The 16,111-nt window shown below is 43.8% G+C and overlaps 1 protein-coding gene across 2 annotated transcripts in view; it reads right to left on the bottom strand.

The window, feature by feature from the left end:
* The window catches only part of XPOT (exportin for tRNA), a 645,960-nt gene that overhangs the window by 85,515 nt on the left and 544,334 nt on the right, over positions 1–16,111 (bottom strand). For both annotated transcript variants that reach the window (XM_030215950.1, XM_030215951.1), the window contains one exon: positions 7,132–7,179. In XM_030215950.1, coding sequence (XP_030071810.1) covers positions 7,132–7,179 — 48 coding nt within the window. The remainder of the gene's footprint in view (positions 1–7,131; positions 7,180–16,111) is intronic.

Genomic DNA, 16,111 nt, shown 5'->3' on the forward strand with positions numbered 1-16,111 from the left:
AGGGCCGTGCCACCTTCCACCGGCAATGCCGTTTTCTTAGTCACCGCAGTGATTAAAGAATCCACGGTAGGCCACAGATAGGCCTCACGTTCACTCACAGCCAAAGGATAGAGGCGGGACATAGCCCTAGCCACTTTAAGGCTCGCTTCTGGGACATCCCATTGAGCCGAAATTAAGGTGTGCATGGCATCATGCACGTGGAAGGTTCTAGGCGGGCGCTTAGTCCCCAGCATAATGGCAGAGCCAACAGGGGCTGAGGGAGAGACGTCCTCCGGAGAGGATATCTTCAAAGTGTCCATGGCCTGTAACAACAGGTTGGGCAAATCCTCCGGGCGAAAAAGCCGCGCTGCAGAGGGGTCATCCGCTCCATCCGAGCGGGGATCCGTCTCCACCAAGGAATCCGCAAAGGACCGTTGGGAGACCTCAGACACGCTGCCCTCATCTACATCGGAGGAGACAAATTCCTCCAAGGCCTGGGAATCAACCCGAGGGCGTTTACCTCTGGGAACCTCAACCTCTTTACCAGAGGAGGGAGCGGGGGCAGCGTTGTGCATGAGGAAGGCCCGATGCAGCAGCAAAACAAACTCGGGGGAGAAACCCCCCAGACTGTGCACCTCCGCAGCCTGGGCAACAGCCCTAGGCGCGCTCTCAACCGGCGCTCGCAATAGCGGGGGAGAGACATGCTGCGCATGCAAAATGGCGTCCGGCGCGAAACTCCGCGAAGGAGCCGCGCGGGAAGAACGGCTCTTAACTTTAGCCGCTTCTGTGCCGTCGCCCAAATTAAGGGCGTTCATGGCATTAATGTCTCCAACCTCAAGGGCGGCCCAAGAAGAAGCCGTCCGAGCCGCGTGGCCGGCCAAGATGGCGGAGGCGAGGAGCGGGGGATGGGCGTTTATGGCGGGAAAAACCGCCACGCCGGAGGAAGGACCGGGACATGCATCGGTCGCGAAACTGTCACCCACCAAGGGCGAATCCGGCTTGAAGACCCCCGCATCCCCTCTAGAAGCGCTCGAGCGACCCGGGGAGCGACCCTTTGCGCCCTCGCCCTCCGACGCCATGAGCCACGAGGAGAAGAATCGGGGAACCCCCGCCCGCTATAAAAAGGTAAAATTACCTGCTGTCCGCTCCGAGTTGTAACAACCTGGTGTCTCAGTGAGTAGCTGCAATAGACGCTTAAATAAACGTCGAAATAAACGCCTTTAAGGCCGTTCAAAATTTTTTTTTTTTTTTTTTTTTTTTAACGGAGCCAGCGGGAGGGGGGAGAAAAGGAGGGACCTGGCACCACCAGGTTTGCACTTGCTCAAAAGAGCCCTCAACCCCAGGCACTCAACAAAACCTAAAAATTAGGCTTGGAGGCCTAGCCAGAGCTGCTGCTGTGTGTGACCACCACCTGCTGAGATAGAGAACATACTGAGGAGTTTCCGGCAGCACATGACCACATATAGGGAGGCAAAAGTTTGCTCTCTATCTCCACCTGCTGGTAGATGGACACAACCCACCAGTCTATGGATTGATCAGCTTGATGATATGGAATGGACCGATATTTGGCAACTAAGGTTTAATCCCAGAAAATGCAGGGTCATGCACTTGGGTCGCAAGAATCCGAGGAAACGGTACAGTATAGGGGGTGAAGTGCTTCAGTTTACGAAGGAAGAGCGGGACTTGGGGGTGATTCTGTCTGATGACCTTAAAGCTTCCAAACAGGTAGAAAAAGCGACGGTCAAAGCCAGAAGGATGCTTGGGTGCAGAAAGAGAGGCATGACCAGCAGGAAAAAGGAGGTGATAGTGCCGTTGTATAAGTCTCTGGTGAGGCCCCATTTAGAGTACTGCGTGCAGTTCTGGAGACCGCACCTACAGAAAGATATAAACAGGATGGAGTTGGTCCAGAGGGCAGCTACAAAATTAGTAAGCGGTCTAGAACGCAAAAATTATAGGGACAGGCTTATGAACCTCAACATGTATACGATGGAAGAGAGGAGGGAGAGAGGAGACATGATAGAGACGCTTAAATATCTCAAGGGCATTTATGTACAGGAAGAGAGCCTTTTTCAATTGAAGGAGAGCTCTGGAATGAGGGGGCATATGACAAAGTTAAGAGGGAATAGGCTTAGGAGTAATCTAAGGAAGTACTATTTCACAGAATGGGTGGTGGAGGCATGAAATGGCCTCCCGGTGGAGGTTGTGGAGTCGAGCACTGTTCCAGAATTTAAAAAGGCGTGGGATAAGCATGTGGGATCGCTTAGGAACAGGAAGAATTAGGGCTTACAGAGGATGGGCACACTGGATGGGTCATATGGCCTTTATCTGCCGTCATGTTTCTATCTATTAGGGTTATAAAATGTCTGGTTGCCAAAGAACCATGACCCTAACCAGTAATGCTTCAAAGCTTGCACAAGTCTAATTTGTAAGCATAAAAATAGCCCTTCATCTCCCCCACCATCCCCTTTCCTTCCACCCCCATCTTTCCTGTCCACCCAAGCCACCCACCAAGGTAAACCTTCGTCCATCTATTGTAAAGCAGATGAGGGCAGGAGGAATTTGGTAGGTTTTTTCCTGCAAGCACTGGGGCCTTTCCTCCCTCTTCTTTCCTCTCTCCATGAGTCCTGCATTTTGCTCCTGATCTGGTTTGTACCTCTCTTTAACCTCCCCACATGAGTCCTGCATCTCTCTCTCTCCCCCCACAGTCTTCCTGACTTCTTTACAGTCTCTAGCTATACTGCCGTACTAGCAGTGATCCACACAGGCAGTCTTCTGCTGCATCAGAGGACTGCGGGAAGGGGGAGATGCAGGACTTTACGGGGGGTGGGGGGGAGGAATTAAAGAGAGACAGAAACCGGAGCTGGGGAAAATGTAAACAAACAAAAAAAAAAACAGTATAGCATATAATGAATGCATTATATACACAAAAATATAGGACTACATTCTCAACGTTCAGGTTCTAAGACCAAAGACTGGGTGAAATCAGGAGCCCTGGTTTTGAGAAATTAAAACTTGGGACACTAGTCCAGTGCTAAAAAATTTATGTATGTTAACCTGGTTCTTGGACTACAGACCATGTTGATATCTGCTGACTACAAATAAATCTCCCCTACTGTAGACACTTCATCTTTGGCTATATCATTTGGCAGATTGGTATTTATAGGGGCACTGATAACCTATCAATAACCTCACAAGCTACTTACAGAAATCAACAATAAACTCTAGTGAATAACAATTGAACAATGATTTAAAATGGATCTGTTCACAGTTCACAATATTTTGATCATCTAGCTGTCCAGGTACAGAAACACAAGCATTTCCAGCTTCTCCAAATACAACACAAAAATAGGTGCAGATGTTTGATGAACAGTTTCAAACCAGGTGTTAGGCTAAAAGAACGTAAGTGCTGTACTCCTACCAGCAGGGGCGTAGCTACGGGTGAGCCTAGATGGGCCCAGGCCCACCCAGTTTAGCCTCAGGCCCACCCAGAAGCAGAGTCCGTGTCTTCCAATCCTCGCCCTATCCCACCCCTGCCGCAGCGCTTGCATTTAATGCTGTTGGCGCGGCTGTTGCACCTATCTCCTACCCCCGCGGCAGCGCTTATACTTTGCTATGGCGCTGCCTGACAGCAACTCTACAGATGCAGCACCGACGTCCTGCTCCGGGGCCTTCCCTCTGCCACGCTGATGTAACTTCCTGTTTACGGTGGTAGGACGCAGAAGGCCCTGGAGCAGGACACCAGTGCCGAATCTGTACAGTTGCTGTCAGAAGGGAGATGATGGGCATTAGGTGGGAGCATGGGGACAGGGACACAAATGTGAGATGCTGTATGCGGATGACGCATGGGCACAGAGGGCTAATGCCTGACAAGGGTGGGGGGGGGGGGGGAACGGGGATATGGAATGGACACTGGAGAGGGGGGTATATGGACACACGGGGGGGGGGGGGGGGAGATACCAGACAAGGGGGAGAATAGGAACACAGAAGGGATATGCTGGGCATGGGGTGCATAAGTGCACAGAAGAATGATGATGGATGAGGGGATATGAACACAGGGGAGATACTGGACAAGGAAATATAGGAAAACAGAGATGGGAGATGGATGATGGACATGGAGAAAGAAGAAATGTCAAACAGACAGGAGATCCTGGCAAGTGAGTTAAGAGAAGACAGAGGGAAGCAGAAACCAGAGACTGGGACCAATATGATTTGAGAAATAAAATGACCAGACAACAAAAAGGTATAAAAAATTATTTTATTTTCAATGTTGTGGATATAATATGTTGGATTTGGAATGTACATCTTGCCAAAGTTGATGTTAAACATGGCTGGGGTCCAGGACAGAAATCTTGGAAAGGACCCCAAAGTCCATTACCAGGCTGCACCTTCAGCTTCCAGCATGCAGGCTTTCTCTGGCCAAGGAACCAAGCACAATTGCCCTAGTTGCAACCCCTAAACACCATCCCTGGCATGTGCCATCTTTATATTTTGCACAGGAGCAAATGCCTTTCTTTCTTGTTTCTCTGGTGTTGTACTACATGTAAGGTCTAGTTTCTTGGGGTTTCTGTTTAATTTATATTTCTAGAGTTTGTGGTCACTTATTCTGTATTTGGCATTTGTGTCCTGTGTGTGTGACTGAGGTATTCTGTTAGCATGAAGTTTCCATGTAGCATTCTGTAGTAATCTGGCTTGTTCAGCTTTCCTGATAAATGTATTTGTATTTTAGGGCCCTACTATAATATTTAAGGCACTTCTTTTTCATAGGTAGGATCTTTGTTTTTGGAAGTTAGTGTTGGCATGGTGAATTTGCTCTATGTTTTGAGTGACTTTTGTTTTATAGATTTTTTTAAATTAAAATTAATTTATGTCTGTAATTGAGATTACACTAGAAACCAAAATTTCTTTGTATGATGAGTTTTATGGAGAATTGTCCTTGCTGTGCTTTGTATCCATTGTTGGTGGAGGGCCAGGAGGTTCTCTGGATGCAGAATGTGTTTGGCTTCAATACCATATATGTGTTGGAGGACCATGGCTCAATGGGGCTGAATAGTGCAGTCTATTGTACTTCCCTTAGCTCTCAATTGGCCTGCAGCCACTGAAGCCTGCACTGCAACCCTCATTGAAGTTATGGGGAGTGGGGGGTAGGGACAGAGCATGGGTGCATCAGGTTGCTGTTTTTTCTCTTTCAAAAAAGTTGGCAACTCTAGTACCCACCCATCCAACCTGTTGGGCCACCCAAAAATTGCCTTCTGGCTACGCCACTGCCTACCAGAATCTGAAATATGTCCAAGGAGAGGATACATACAGATCTCATGAAGTCTCCTTGCTTTCCAAAAAAAAGAGCCTGTTTTCCTCTTAAGGCATGGGAAAAGAGTGTCTAATAAAACCATCTTGAACTTATCCCTTTCTCAGAAATGTGTTGAAGTCTAGGAACAGTTTGAATCAGTGTTTTGGGGAATCAGAAGCACTTGGAGGAAAGTCTAACCTTCTCCCCTAAGACTAGCAAGATTGATTATGAAAGCCTGCAAGAATTGTCAAGGCTGCACTAATTAAAATGGTTTTGAATAATTTTGTTCCAACAAAAGAACCTTTGGCAGAAAAATAATGGAGTAAAACTACACAACCCTGCCATATAAAATTCGTAGACTTTTATCCAAAATGACTTATGGCTCTTATTTGCTGCAAAAGGGACTTCTACCAAATTGAATCAAAGGATGTGAAGACCTAAGCAAATAGAGACATTTTGGGTTTCTACATTTTAATACATTTTTGAATACTATAATTATTCTTTCATGTTAAAGCAGTGGTTCCCAAACCTGATCCTGGAGGCACCCCAGCCAGTCAGGTTTTCAGGATATCCACAATGAATATTCATGAGATAATTTGCATATTGTGGAAGAAGGGCATGCAAATCTCTCTCAGGAATATTCATTGTGGATATCCTGAAAACCTAACTGTATGAAGTGCCTCCAGGACCAGGTTTGGGAACCACTGTATTAAAGTATAGCACATGTGTTATGTAGTTCAGTGAAAAACTATTTAATGCATTTTCAATTCTATTTTTTAGATAGCAAAATATAAAAAATGCACAATGATGCAAAGATTTTTGCAAGACACTGTACCTAGGCTCAACTTCTCCTGATCCTCCAATAGTACCTGAAAATTTGGTTTGCCAACAGCACAACTTCAAAGAACATACAATATGTGGTGCATGATCTTATAAGCTCATGTACTGCAACATCTTTTTATTATTATTATTTGTTACAATTGTATCCCACATTTTCCCACCTATTTGCAGGCTCAATGTGGCTTACAAAGTACCGAAGAGGCGATCGCCAATACCGGTTTTAACAAATACGAAGTGAGGTTGTGGTAAAGTAAAGTTCATTTGTGACAGACACATTGGGGAATCGTAAGAAGGAAGAGTTAAGTTATGTCCAGTATGAGCTTTGGTTTTGTTGTGTTGCTGGGTTAAGGCATTTAAGCTGGATCATTAGGGTATGCCTTTTTGAACAAGTTAGTTTTTAGTAATTTCCGGAAGTTCAGGTGGTCGTATGTTGTTTTCACAGCTTTTGGTATTGCGTTCCATAGTTGTGTGCTTATATAGGAGAAGCTGGACGCATAGGTTGATTTGTATTTGAGTCCTTTGCAGTTTGGGTGATGGAGATTTAGGTATGTTCGTGTTTTATATTAGTCCACTGAGAATTTATCACAAGAGGACAGAGCAATAGAGTTAAAAAGAATTATCCAACTTAGCTATAAACTGAAGACATTTATTGAAGGCAGGAGTGTCCCGAACTGGTATAGTGTCTTGGGTGAGATGCCCCCTAGTGCCCTCAGTCTGTCCCACTGTACCACAGTCACCTCAGGGGAGACAATGGATGGGAAGTGATTTTTATGCTCCGTCTCCCCTGCGCCTTGGGTGGCTGCACTGCCCTTGGGGCAACATTAATTAAAGGATAGAAATAAACTCCCACTTTCAACCTTGCCTTATGTAAAATGGGCCCTGTGGTAAATAATGCACATAAATGACATTAGCATACGCTTGTTAATAAATGATCTTAGATATCTATTTGTAAACAAAACTAAAGATCCACAGAACTTTGAATAGAAAATCTGCTTAACATGGTATAGTTTCTCCTATATCCTTACCCTTTTGAGATGAATTGTCTTTATTGTTACTGCACATTCTGATAAAGCCTAGGAAAAGATAAGCAGATATTTCTTTAAATATAAATAAAACAACAGAGGACAAATGTCATGTTAGTAATATTTTTAAACATTCTAGAATAGCAAAACTTTATAGAACAAGGCAAAACAAATAACAATGTTACCATTTTTGAACACGTGGGGGGGGGGGGGGGGGGGTGAATTCTATAAACGGCGCCTAAAAAAATCGGCAGCAAAAAACCCCTGCTTAAGCGTTATTTTATAAGCTGTGCCTAAAGTTTGGCGCATAACACTTTAGCGAAGGTTTTGTGTGCAAATTTTGACACCATTTGCACCAACGAAAACATAGTACAAATGCCCATGCTTAAATTTAATATATCATTCTAAAAATATCCCAAACACTGTCTAATCTCATATATTCATCAGTATACTATTATCGCAACGTAGCTAACATTCACAATCAACCAGAGCATTAGTCTGTTAAACGCAGATCTTCAGATTTTCCATCGCTTCCACCATCCGGGAACTGTGCCCCAAGCTGATAATGGTGTGGCTCACATCCTCATTGATCAACCCGTGATCTTTCACGTATCATCATTTTTGTTTTTTCTTTTAAATTTATGCATGAAGCACTGTTATTCTATAATTACATGCGTAACTCAAAACCATGACCCCGATCCGCCCTGAAAAGCCCATGACCCTCCCATTTCCATGCCCTCTTTTTCGGGCTTTTAGGCATGGATCCCACACCTAAATTTATGCATGTGAGTCCCACTTTATTCTAATTAGTGCCAATAGTTCCTTGTTAAAAAGCCAATGGGGGCATGCCTAAATTTCTGCACACAATTTTTGGTGACTGTTATAGAATCAGGGGAATAAAGGGCAATTCTATAAACTAGGAAGTAATGCATAAATGCTTAGATACTACAAATACATGTATATGTGCATGTTTATGAACATACATGCCTATATTCCATCAAGTACTATTCTGTAAATATGCATCTATCTTGGCCAGTGCATATTTGCAAAGGTACATACATAAGTTGAAGACTTGTTTGGTAAGGCTTTTTCTGGGTAGCAAGGATTTTAGACTGTTTTGCACTAGTTAAATGCATTTACAACAATGATTGTATTTTTTAATTGTATAGCTAGTTTACATGTTCATTTTTATATTTTTTTAGAATTTTATATTGTTGTAATGTCTATTTGTTTTAATGATGTTTGTGATTATAATTATGCTTGTTTTACTGTAACCTGCTCAGATGTTATGATGTGCGGGATATAAAATTTTGTTAAATAAAAGAAAATATGGGTGGAATATGGTACCCTATAAGGGTTCCTGTCACATTTAAGCACTTGCATTTACACCAGCTTTATGGTTTAAGTGTGGGCGCCTAGATGTTAGGTATGCTGATACTAGGTTATGCTATTATCCTGTGATAGGTGCCTTGGTTCTGTTATAGAATAAGCTACTACCATGTGACCATGGAGGCACTCAGCTATAGAATTACCCCTTTGGTCCTATTATAGAATAAGCTACTACCATGTGGCCTCAGGGCACTTACAAGGAGGCACTCAGCTATAGAATTACCCTTTTCAGCAGTGGTTCTCAATCCTGTCCTCAGGACACACCTAGCCAGAAAGGTTTTCCGGATACCCACAGTGAATATGCATAGATTTGCAGACAACGGAGGTAATGTGTAGAAATTGATCTCATGAGCATCTATTGTGGGTATCCTGAAAACCTGACTGGATGCGTCTCAAGGAATGGGTTGAGAATGGTTAGAGTATTAATTTAGAAAAGATAAACATATATATGCTCATGCTATGGCTCCAAAAATTTCAACGAGGTTCTTGCACTTCTACCATATAAGCCATCAATCCTATCTATATGGAATGCAGTAAAACACATAAAATTCTGCATGGTCAGCCTACAGATTTTCTTTGAATAAACTCTCTCAGACCAGTTCTCTTAGGAAATTCCTCTGTCAGTTAGAGAAGAGATCCTGCAGACAGCAAAAGCTCTCGTTTTCAGTGAATATAATTTATACAAATTAATTCAATTCAAAACTAATTAAAAACTATTCTGTGTGTCAAAAATGATAGAACAACAAAGAAACGTTGTTACTTTAGTTCAGGTTATCTGACCAAGTATGACATCTGGAAGTGAAACACATTGCTATAGGGCTCGTTAATTAGGAAACACTAGTGAATGGCAATTGCTTATATGTAGTAATTCTTTTCTGAAGACAGGACAGTCCAAATAGATCATGCAATTCCTCTCTCATGCTGGCAAAGATTACTTTTTCAGAGCGTACCAGTAAGAGCCTTGGACCATGATCAAGCTCTCCCTTGGGTGCTGCTGGGCATGCTGTTCCTCAGTGGAGTAGTCGCCTACTGGTTAGCGCCATAAGAGCCAGCTCTGTGGGTGCTTGAGCACCCCCAATATTGAGTAAACTCCTTGATTGTGTCCAGGGTGGAGTAATTTCCACTGAGTTTAGCACCTCCAGTCATGTTGAAAAGTTGGCTCCTATGGTTAGAGCACCAGGCCAGGTTCAAATACAACTGCTGCTCCTTGTGATCTTGGACAAGTCACTTAACCCTCTGTTGTCTCAGGTAGAAACTTAGGGGCCGATGCAGAAAGATGTGTGCTAGAGCAGTGTGCCAATGGCAGAGCACACATGAAATATTTGCCATCTGATACAGTAAACTAATGGCATGCAAATTACTGCTGCATTAAAGAAAAAACAAACAGCACACACAACAGCGATTGGCTCGTGCACTGACAAGAAAGGAGACATTTAATTAAAAAAAGCCAAAAAAAATCTTCCAACACCCCAACTGCTAGATATCCCGACACCCCCCCCCCCAAAAAAAAAATTCTAGTAGTCTAGTGGATCCCCCACAGCACTCCAGGTTCCTCCTGCGTATCTTGAAGAAGAGGCAAAAACGTCACCTACTTATTCCTGCCTCCATGCCACCATCTTCTATTTTTCCATTTGGCAGACTGAACCTTATGTGGTGCATCCAGGGAAGAGGGGGGGAGGGAGGTGTTCATTAGATTACCATGGATATTTTTGCTATAGAACTGCGGACAGGGAGGAACAGATGCACTGGGGGGGGGGGGGGGGGGGGAGAAGGGAGGGAAATGCTGTGCGGCACGATTAATTTTATTAGCTGCAAATAATTTTGCCTTAGCGTTGCCCGTAATAAACGTGAAGTCCTAACACAGTAAATGACGGCAGATAAACACCTGTATGGTCCATCCAGTCTGCCCAACAAGATAAACTCATTTACATGGTATGTGATACTTTATATGTATACCCCAGTTTGATCTGTCCTTGCCTTTCTCAGGGCACAAGATTGTAGAAGTCTACCCAGAAATGTTCTTGTACTACGTTCTGGAGCTAACATCGAAGCCCCTTAAATTTTACACTCCAGCCCATCCCTATCTATTCAGTCACAATCAGGGCATAGACCATAGAAGTCTGCCCAGCTCCCATTCTGTTTCCCAATTTCTGGCGTCGCCACTCAATCTCCGCTAAGATTCCACAGAACCATTCCTTCAAAACAGGATTCCTTTGTGTTTATCCCATGCATGTTTGAATTCCATTGCCGTTTTCATCTTTACCACCTCCTGCGAGAGGGCATTCCACATATCCACCACCCTCTATGTGAAAAAATCCTTCCTGATATTACTCCTGAGTCTGCCCCCCCCTTCAACCTCAATTCATGTCCCCTAGTTCTACCGCCTTCCCATGTCCGAAAAAGTTTCATTTGTGGATTAATACCTTTCAAATATTTGAACATCTGTATCATGTCACCCCTGTTTCTCCTTTCGTCTAAGGTATACATGTTCAAGTCAGCAAGTCTCTCTTCGTATGGTTTGCAACGCAAATCCCATACCATTTTCATAGCTTTTCTTTACAACGCTTCCAGTCTTTTTACATCTTTAGCAAGATACGGCCTCCAAAACTGAATACAATACTCCAAGTGGGGCCTCACCAACGACTTGTAAAGGGGCATCAACACCTCCTTTCTTCTGCTGATTACGCCCCTCTCTACGCAGACTAGCATCCTTCTGGCCACGGCCGTCACCTTGTCACACTGTTTCTTCATCTTTAGATCCTCAGACACCAACACCCCAAGGTCTCTCTCCTGAGTCGAGCTTACTAATCTCTCCCCTCCTATTCGGTATCTCTGTTTTGGGTTTCTGCACCCCAAGTGCATCACTCTACACTTCTTGGCATTAAATTTTATCCTAATGTTATACTAGAAAAACCTCTATATTCTCAGTGATCTAATAGTGCCTATTGTGCGCTCTTTTTTCTATTTGCTATTGTGCTCAGTGATAAGGGAAACCGGCTGGACCTGCTCACAGTGATTGCCCATGGTTATTCCCGTTGTGACATCATCACACTCCTACCTCTTCCCTCTCTAAATATCTGTTTTATAGTTAAACATTCTCTTTCTACTGTAAATGTCAACCAGATGTAATTTATGACACTTATCTTAGTGGGAGGTGGGCTCTTGTGTCAACGGCTTACTGGATTGGCCCGTTCGGAGTCCCCACTCCAATTCGGCTGCTTCAGTCGCAGCTTGTAAAATATGCAGATCTACGATCTCTGCAGGTCCTATGTAGTCTTCCTTATCTCTCCTGTTCCCAATAGGCACTATTAGATCACTGAGAATATAGAGGCTTTTCCAGTAACACTGAGTAACAACATAAAACAAAAACCGAACGCAGTACTGTACCCCAGTGATCGGGGGTTCCTAGCCCATTATAAACCATAAAGCTGTATTTCTCTGTTGATCACCCCACCCCTCATCTATCCACACCCATCCTGTTAGAATATCAATGATATGTTTTGATGTCCCCATGCATACCTCCTACCTACCCCCATCCTCCCACCCTGTCAGACTGTCATAGTAATGCTTGAATGTTTTCACTTATATACACTGTCAGCTAGCACATTTGCTTATTTCCGATCTGACGAAGAACGGCAACCTTCGAAAGCTAATCAAGAAATGTATTAAGTTATGTCCATTAAAAAAGGTATCACCTTATTTTCTTTTCCATGTTTTATTTTGTTTGATTTCTATTGATAACCTCAAGCTATTTATAAACTCTTTCTTCTGTAAACGGCACAATATCCACTCCATTCCCAGACGTTCCCTTGGCAGCCGACCGCAGTCCTTCTCCAGGATTTTCCTCCGTGAACACGAAGAGAAATAATTGTTTAGCACATTCGCTTTATCTTCACCACTCTCCACACAGCCATTCTCATTATCTTTCAGTCACACAATTCCATTCCTATCTCTTCTCCTTTCTCCAATATATCTGAAAAAAAATCTTGTCACCTCTCTTTACATCTTTAACTATTTTTTTTCTGCTCGTGCTTTCGCTAGCCGTATTTCCCTCTTCGCTTCTTTCAGTTTAATCCGATAATCTTTTCCATGATCCTCTCATTGCGTTCTTTTGTATTTCTTGAACAAAGCCTCTTTTGCTCTTATTTTTTCAGCTACTTGGTTGGAGAACCATATAGGCTTTCTGCTTCTCTTGTCTTTGTTTACTTTCCTCATAAAAAGATCAGTCGCCACATTTAGAGCAGCCTTTAGTTTGGACCACTGTTTTTCCACATCTTCTGCACCTTCCCACGCTAACAGCTCCTTCTTCAGGTATTCCCCCATTTTATCAAAATCAGAACGTCTGAAATCCAGTACTTTGAGTTTTGTGTGTCCGCACTCCGCCTTCGCTCTTATTTCAAACCATACGGTGAGATGTTTACTATTACATAGGTGGGCACCCACCCGGATATTGGAAACACTACCCCCATCCGTGAGCACTAGGATCCTGCATCAACCCTTCCCTCGTGGGTTCCAACACCATTTGTCTGAGCAAGGCACTTAGGCATCCACAATCTCCCTACTTCTTTCCGATTCCGCAGACGGGATGTTCCAATTCACATCAAACTGAAATCTCCCAACAGTAGCACCTCCCTTTTCATACCAATCTTTTGAATATCTTCTATCAGATCCTTGTCTAGCTTCTCTGTTTGTGCAGGAGGTCTGTAGATAACCCTCATTTGGATACAGGTTCCATCTTCTCTTTCCAGGACAATCCATAAAGTTTCTTCCTTTCCCCAGTTTCCCCGCATTTCAGCCGTTCTGATATTGTCTCTCACGTACAGAGCCACTGCTCCACCTCTTTGGCCCTCTCTAGCCTTCCTAAAAAGATTATAGCCCGGTACTGTCATATCCCATTCATGGGAATCGTTGAACCACGTCTCCAATATCCAAGCTTTCTTCAAACATCAGTGCTTGCAAGTCTTGAACCTTTTTACTTAGACTACGAGCATTTGTGCACATAGCTTTCCATGTGCTTAGTGAGTTTAGGTGGTTTACTATATTTACATGACCTTTCCCTCTGCCATCATGTTTATTCTGGGGGTGACTTTCCGAAATCCCTTGTTTCCTTTTGTCACCCTCTAGTTCAAATGTCTAGAAACATATTGTCTGAATTTCTCCCCAAGGATCCTTTTTCCCATCACAGAAAGATGTAGCCCATAATTACAGTACAGCCTGTTATTTTTCCACATATTACCCCCTGTTCCTATGTATCTAAAACCTTCTTCTTTACACCAAGACTCAAGCCACTTATTGAATTCCTCTGTTTTGTGTAGTCAAAAGGACGGTGATAGGAGTGTACTACCGTCCGCCTCGCCAGGATCAGCAGGTAGACGCAGAAATGATAAAAGAAATCAGAGACGCAAACAAAATGGGCAATGTGATAATAATGGGTGACTTCAATTATCCAAATATAGACTGGGTAAATGTAACATCGGGACATGCTACAGAGATACAATTCCTTGATGAAATCAAGGACAGCTTTATGGAGCAACTGGTGCAGGAGCCGACGAGAGAAGGAAAAATTCTAGACTTGGTCCTTAGTGGAGCGCATGATCTGGTGAGGGACGTTATGGTACTGGGGCCGCTTGATAATAGTGATCATAATATGACCAGTTTTGATATTAACCTTGAAGTAACTATACACAGGAAGTCAAATACGTTAGCATTGAACTTTAAAAAAGGAGACTATGATAAAATGAGAAGAACGGTTAAAAAAAAAACTTAGGGGGGCAACTGAGAGGGTAAAAACTGTACAACAGGCACGGACGCTGTTCAAAAATACCATCCTGGAGGCCCAGGCCAAACATATTCCGTGAATTAGAAAAGAAAGATGGAAGTCCAAAAGACAGCCGGCATGGTTGAAAAGTGAGGTGAAGGAAGCTATTAGGGCTAAAAGAAACTGCCTTCAGAAAATAGAAGAAGGAAGCGTCTGAAAATAACAAGCAGCAGCATAAGGAGTGTCAAAGGAAATGCAAGGCGCAGACAAAGAAGGCCAAGAGGGATTACGAAAAAAAAAGATAGCATTAGAGGCAAAAAAAAAACAGCAACATTTTTTTCGGTATATTAAAAGCAGGAAGCCGGCAAAAGAATCGGTTGGGCCGCTGGATGACCGAGGGGTAAAAGGGGCGATCAAGGAAGATAAAGACATAGCGGAGAGATTGAATGAATTCTTTGCTTCGGTCTTCACCGAGGAAGATTTGAGTGGGATACCGGTGTCGGAAATAGTATTTCAAGCGGAGTCGGAGAAACTTCTTGACTTCAAGGTAAACCTGGAGGACGTAATGGGGCAGTTCAGCAAACTGAAGAGTAGCAAATCTCCTAGACCGGATGGTATTCATCCTAGAGCATAGGCAGTCGGTGGCCCAACTATTTGGGGAGGCTAAAGGGGGTGGGGTTAGGGGCGGGGCCAGGGTGGAGCTTAAATCCATAATTGTCTGATAACACACAGAAAAAAAATAAAAATAAAAGTCACAATTAGTACCTTTTATTAAATTTAGACATTAGATATGTATCATATGTCAAAGAATAAAGTGGTTGCTCAAAGCATATACTAACCACAATCGCTCAACTGCAAAACACTATGCACAACTTTGTGCAAAACCACACTCAGAACCTTACTGTTCCATAAATATTACACTGGGCAGAACCTAATACACCAATATACCACCCATACGGAAAATGCAGACCGTCAACAATATGAAACAAGGGATCATATCACAATTCTCATGTCATATACAACCACAAAACATGCTTTTAGGGTGGAAATTCACAATGAGCTCCTTTTATTAATGACCAGATAGAGAAAACAGTTTTCAAGTTTCAATTTTGGCACAGTATAAGTCATCACAAACAAAATATAGCAACCAAAAGCATTAGGGGCTTATAGCCCATTTAGTTATGTTTAAACAAAAAGAGATCTGCATGAAACAAAATATTAATGTTTTTATTTTGACTTAAACCTTCAGAGTCAGCACCTACCTCTCCTGAAATCCAATGTGCGCTGCGTGCCACAATTTCCTCTTCTTGAATTATTATGGTCTGGCCTGGGTCTGGGAAGGAAGTGGGAACACCTCAGACAACCATTGTAATCAGCGTTGAGCCTTCCCTTCCATACTTTGACGGCCCCTCCCGTGGGGAACAGGAAGTTGCATCGCTCTCGCGTAGGGAAGGCTGACTGGCTGAGAGCCTGCACAATATGAATATCCCACCCGCTCCACCGATCCATCTCGCCCCTTCCCCGCGCGAGCTCTGACTGTCCCCAAGATCCCCGGCCCGCGTCATGGTAAGAAGAGGAGGAGGAGGAGGGACGCGGCGCGCTGGAACTGGGCATGGCGCTCAGCTGATGGTGAGCCGGCCGGCAGCGCTCAGAGCACTGCAGAGAGGATGGACGGACGGTCAACGGAAAACTAAAGATAAAGAAAGACAGCGTGTCGGGCCGGTGTTGCGTCGGAGAATGAGACTGCTGTGGGGGTCTGGGGAGGCTTAGCCTCCCCAAGCCTCTTATACTGGGCTCCTGTGTCCTAGAGTACTGATAGAACTGAAAAATGAGCTT

The sequence above is a fragment of the Microcaecilia unicolor genome, chromosome 10 (genome assembly GCF_901765095.1).
Source record: "Microcaecilia unicolor chromosome 10, aMicUni1.1, whole genome shotgun sequence".
Taxonomy (NCBI): Eukaryota; Metazoa; Chordata; class Amphibia; order Gymnophiona; family Siphonopidae; genus Microcaecilia; species Microcaecilia unicolor.